Genomic DNA, 6,033 nt, shown 5'->3' with positions numbered 1-6,033 from the left:
GTGGCTACGGACGCGCGCGCCCGCGCCCCGCCCCGTACGTCGATCGATCGCCTGCTTTTTACTCTGTCCGGCAAGAAAAAGACACCGGAGCGAAGCCGAAGCCGAAGTCGAAGCGAAGCCCTGTGGATTCGATTGTAAGTTGCACGTTCGCCAGAGAACGGCTAGCTCGCTGATCTAGCTTCGTGCTGTGGGCGCGCTCCGGCCGGGTGGTTGGCTGGACACAAATGAACAAGTATTACTTGTATATCCAATTATTATATAGATGGACTTTCGGGTTAGTTTTGGGCTAGCAATTGTTATCTATTTTATTAGAGCTTTTCTATTATTTTTGAAAAAGTAACTCAAGGTGCCATATTTTTTAGTATAAAAAATATGGTACCTTGTAACTTGAGATACTAAAATTCTTCTTAGTACCTTAAGGTACTTTTCAAAAATGGTAAAAAAGCTCGTACTATTAACCTTTGCTCTTACAATGATTAATGAATAACCCCCTACAGGCCTAAACCATGGTAGTTAATTTTTCATATGAATTTTCTTACGTGAAGTTATACACTCAGAGTCACAGGTAACTCCATCAACAAATTAAAAGTGTATTTTTCTTAACTAGTGATTTTATAGTTATTTTCTGTCTTAAAATAAGTACAATTTTCTACTTTAAAATTTGACTAGAAAGCTACACTTATTTTGAGGAGGCTGCATCGAATAGGTGCCAGAAGGTAATAAAATTTTGGTGCAAAATTCGGCATCTTTCGTTGACTCAGAGAAAGTGAAGATAGCAGCATTTACACTAAAAAAAACATGACATGTACGTGTAGTGGCCGATGACGTCTAAAGGAAACATAAGGCACGTGCGTTTGATGCATATAGCAACTTGTCAAAAATCTAAATTTTAAAATACATGTGTACCTTATAAAAACATACACCGAGTAATAGATATGTATTTCGATTTTTTTTTTTAGAATCGCAAGCACCACGAGCCTACAAACGACTGAAGCCATGTGGAGCTCTGTGCAACTGTTTAGTCTGAGCTCTGAAGGTTTCAGCTCTGTATAGTCTGAAGGTTTAAAGAAAAGGCAGAGCTTACTACACAGAGCTGAAATTAATTTTTAAGTCACGAAACATCATCCCCTCTCTAATTAAAACTCTGCGTGCATTGTACCGTAAATTCATATCGTCTATAGCCCTAATTAATTGATAGGGAAGCGTTCTAAACTCTTGAGCAGATGTTACTTGAATCCTGATCAATGAAGAATATGAATGTAGTTCAACAACCAGCCTAGCTGCAGCCACATCTCGAAGCAAGTACAGATAGATCGAACAGTCAAGCTGTACGAACCATGGGTATGAATCAGCGTACGTACTCTACATGTTCAAACACTGAGACGAGGTTTAATGATTGATCTAGCTAATCAATTCTGCTTAGTTTATTGACCATCTTTTCTCTGAAGATCAAATCGTGAAGATGGCATGTTTCCCCTGCTGGAACTCCTTTGTCAGCTGTCATAGATCAGCAACAACAACGTGCCATTTAATCTCGGTTAATTATTCAGCAAATTCTACATTTTAAGCCAATTAGAATTAAAAGAATTTCATGATAATTTTTTAAAAAGCTAAATTATTTTTTATTAAAATCTTGTAAAATTCATATGTTCCGAAGAAACCTTTACTCGAGTTGGCTCACCTCAAATTCATTACTGAAAGATGTTAGTGTCAGAAATTCAGACTACGATTTCTCAGTAAAGAATAGGAAGTACATACCATGAAAATTTTGGAGTCATTATATAGAACAACTATCTGATTCAACACTGCAGCTTAATCAATTAGACTGCAGCAGCTTAATCAATTAGACTGCAGGGATTAAACCCTTGTGAAGTACAGTATTTTCAGTCAATCTAGTCCCCTTCCAAAATAGTTACACTTATTTCCACAACTCTACCCTTACACAATCTTACAGCACAATCTCTTCTACACAATTTTACTGCACTCGCACCCATCACCAAGTAACTATCGGCTCGCAATTAAAGGTTTTTCAAAGGAGCAAATGAAAAATGAAGAGAGAAAAGTATTGAACGGCGCCGGACGTCAGAACTCCGGCAAGAACTCCGTCAGTTCCTCTTCCTCCTGCTGCGGCGGAGTCTCGTGAAGCTTGTTGAAGTACTCTACCACGCTGAAACCCTCGCATGCGACAATGTCGTCGGCCGGCGGCGGGATGTACGGCGGCCGGGACAGCTCGCCGAGGAGGTCCCACGCGACCCCGGCGAAGAACGGGTGGGCACGGACCTCGTCGGCTCCGCCGGCGAAGCCGAGCCTCTTCGTTGGCTCCTTGTCGAGAAGCCTCGTGATGAGGTCGGTGAGTTCAGGCCACCGGCGCCGGGAGTCCGCGGAGAACTCCGGCTCCCGGAGCAGCACGTTGCGGAACGTCTCCTTCCGGCTCCGTCCCCGGAACGGCGTCCTCCCGTACGCCATCTCGTAGACGAGCACCCCGAGCGCCCACCAGTCGACGGCGAACTCGTGCCCCTCGCCTCTCACCACCTCCGGCGCCACGTACTCCTCTGTCCCCACGAACGAGAACGACCTCTCGCACGCGCTCGCGGCCGAGCTGAAGCTCGCCTGCTTCTTGACGCGGCTCACCGGGGAGACCCTCGCCGACTTCGCCTTCTTGAGCTGGTCACCGCCCCCGCCGCCGCCGTCGCTTCTCTTGAGGAACCAGGCCAGGTTGTGGGTTTCCTGGCCGGACGACGTCGACGTCGCGGCCACCGAGGACTCACTCCTCGCAAAGATTCGCCTTAGCTGGCTCCGGCCATGGCCGTGCAGCTGCGGCGGCGGTGACGACGTGGTCGAGCAAGACGACGAGGTGGACGTAGACGCGGAGGGGGAGGGGGACTTGGGCGGGAGCAGCCGGGAAAGGTCAAAGTCGGTCAGCGTGACGTGGCCGTCGGCGCGGAGGAGGACGTTCTCGGGCTTGAGGTCGCGGTACGCGATCCCGGCGGCGTGGAGCTCGGCGAGCGCGGAGACGAGCTCAGCGACGTAGAACCTAATGGCCGCGGGGGAGAAGACGCGGTCGGGCTGGCTGTACCGCAGCGCGTTGAGGTCGCCGCCGGCGCAGTAGGGCACGGCCCACGCCACGAGGTCATCCGTCTCGGCGTGCCCGAGCAGCGACGGGAGGTGCGGGTGCGCGAGCCCGGACAGCACGGACACCTCCCACCTCGCGCGCCGCGCCGCGTCCCCTCGCCTCCCCGCCTCCACCTCCACCTCCGCCGGCGCCGGCGCCGCCTCAAGGGACGGCCTCTTGTCGAAGACCTTGAGCGCGTACGCCCCGCCGCCATCCTCGTCGCCGCCGCCGGCGACGAGGAACACGGTGCCCATGGCGCCGCGGCCGAGCACGCGGACGGCGCGCACGGCGTCGAGGTCTATGTCCGCCATGCGCTGCATGGGCGCGCGTGCGGGTGGTGTGTTTGTGTGTAAGCGTGTGTCGCGTTGTGGTGAGCGCGCGACGACGACGTGGAGGCGTACGTGAGATATAGCAAGAGTGTAGGGGGCCGGCTGAGCAAGTTCACTTGGATAGCCAACTGGTAGCTATAAATTATCTATAGCCAACTTAATAAATAATTTATATAATAGTTATATACTATATAATTGATATCAGACCCTATTTGTCATAACACATGTGTCTTAAAATCCGTGCCGTAGCTGACTATAAATCTGTAGCCCGTTGTTCTTCTCTCTACTCTCTTATCACCTTAAAAGTTAGCGTATAGCTGCTATTGTACTGACGGTCTAATCAGTTATCTGTCTTGTTTACGCTGCAGCGATTGTTATTAGTAATATAATAAACACATAGTGGCAATGCCCCTTCAAGGTTTATGCAATTGTTGTCTCCGGCACATCTTTGGCGTTTTTCTCATAGGTTCTATCAACGAGATGAAAGGGTAGTTCTTGAGAGTGATCTTGTGAGGAGTATGGTTTCAAAAACCGTTTGGTCACCGAATATCACAATCTATCGGAAAGAGAGTGCCTGTACATCATCTGATTGATTTTTTTCCTTAAAATCACACGGATATAACTATAATGTAATTATAATATGATTACAATTCAACTAGCATGCAGTTTCAAATGTAGCTGCTATATAACTAACATGTAAATAAGAAAATTCTCATATCTAGTGTAATTAGTTACATTGTAATTACAATATAATTTTTTTTATTGTCACATTCGTGTGATTTTAAAGAAAAATCATTTGGGTGATTTATATCAAAACCAATCGATAATGACTGAGTGTCTGAGTATTGCTTGGTTGCTGATGAAAACCAAAGAATTTCGGACGACTGTGTTTCTAGGTTTTAAATTTAAATTTTTTTTAAAAAAAAAATCTTGACCGGATGATCGAATTGTTTCACAATTCGTACTAGCTCGATAACCTTGCGTTTGCCGGCCTTCTTGTCAAGAATGCATTTGACTTGTTCTTACAACCCGGTGTACCCTGATGTGAATCAATTGAGATTTGCTTCAGTCCAACAAAAAATACCTCAAGATACCGGTATACTACGGTACCAAATTGTTTTTGATCGTTGGATCCAACAGTGTCCATCTGCTCACAATAGTGGGAAACGATTTCATACCGTGAGATGCCGGTACTTTTCGTTGGACCAGAGCAAATCTTATTATTAGGGTTTCTCTGGTTCTAAGGATATTAAAAAATATATAGAGAAAGAATTTGGATTTTTTTTGTAAAAATCCTATAATTTTTTTGTGTTTCCAAGATGCCCTTATTTGGCGGCAGATTTGAACGCTAGTTTTAGTACACATCAGCATGAGAATTACAGCAACATGATGTAAGTGGGTGGTGGATGCCGTTGGTCCACTCACTAATCCGTGTACATGATAAGCTAAATTATGTCAATCTTGTGCATGTTTAATTATGCTTTCAAGAGAGATCATTGGGCGTGGAGCTCAAGGTGAAGAAAGGTGAGCTTTACACGTGTGTACAGTATCAGCAAGTGAATGAGAATTTTTTTAAGTAATTTTATTAAGAAGGTATCACAAGGTATCTACGTACTAGAGGTACCAAATTTTACACTAAAATTTTGATACCTCTCAGTATATACTCAAATACCGTACCATTGCTCTTTTTTAAACGGTGACCATCCGAAACAGTTACTCCTCCAAATAGTAATATTCAAAACGAAAAAAAAAATTGCAGGTCATCAATCAGTATGATGCAACGGAACAGGCATATTCCAATTCGGATATGGTACGGGATAATCGAGAGAATTTCGTGTTGCGATTGCACATGACAAAAGATTATGATACTGATAGGACGAGCCGTACCCTTAATTTTTCTTGGTCATGGGTCATGGCCTGCGTTAATTTTGCATGTATTTTTCTGTACGACGTACCGAACGAATTATGAATGCAAATTCACGAGCTGAAGAGCATAACCGTCCTTCACTTCAGCGACTTGTGCTGTTCTGCGTTTCGCCGTGATTGACTTGGGAGTCAAATTTTGATCGTACGAAATTGGTTTGATTAGTGAGACAAATAGAATGCGATTGATGCTTACCTCCTAACATCATACTGCGTTTTATTTCTGAAATCAAGAAATGATCAGAAAGTCAAAACATCTGCTTTCGTGAATCAGCTATGTCTGTTGTTTAATTCATATGGTTAGCTTTACTTTTTGAATGTGCTGCCCTTTTAGGTGAAGGTTGCTCCCCACAGTGTGCTGCATGTATGTGACAAAAGAAAAATCTGAGTTGAAGTTGACACTGGGATTACTGCTTAGGTGCCACCAAATTACAGTGCTTAAATTCGGTTATAGTTTAGAATAATCAATCAGGATCATCTGGCTTTCTTCAAACATGTCCTACTGAATTGTAGATTTCTTTGGTTAGTTCTTTCATTTGTGCAATATGAGGAGCTTCATGGCAGTATACAGTCAGTATTACAGTCATCAGCTGGTAAGCTCGTTTGGCAGAAATGGGTCCTATATAATTGAATTACTAATTAATTTTAGCTGCAGGAGTGACAGAGTAC

General features: G+C 44.8%; 1 protein-coding gene across 1 annotated transcript; it reads right to left on the bottom strand.

Moving 5' to 3' along the window:
• Window positions 1-1,789: 1,789 nt before the first annotated feature.
• Window positions 1,790-3,432, bottom strand: LOC102704277 (serine/threonine-protein kinase UCN-like). The gene has a single exon (XM_040527345.1). It carries the CDS (start codon window positions 3,430-3,432, stop codon window positions 2,083-2,085), a length of 1,350 nt encoding a protein of 449 aa, XP_040383279.1. The 3' UTR covers window positions 1,790-2,082.
• Window positions 3,433-6,033: the final 2,601 nt, after the last annotated feature.

This window comes from Oryza brachyantha, chromosome 9, assembly GCF_000231095.2.
Source record: "Oryza brachyantha chromosome 9, ObraRS2, whole genome shotgun sequence".
Taxonomy (NCBI): domain Eukaryota; kingdom Viridiplantae; phylum Streptophyta; class Magnoliopsida; order Poales; family Poaceae; genus Oryza; species Oryza brachyantha.
The sequence above is the reverse complement of the archived record's forward strand: the minus strand, read 5'-3'. Positions and strand labels throughout refer to the sequence as shown.

Coding starts and splice junctions, on each gene's coding strand:
- LOC102704277 (XM_040527345.1), bottom strand. CDS start 3,432: ATGCAGCGCATGGCGGACATAGACCTCGACGCCGTGCGCGCCGTCCGC.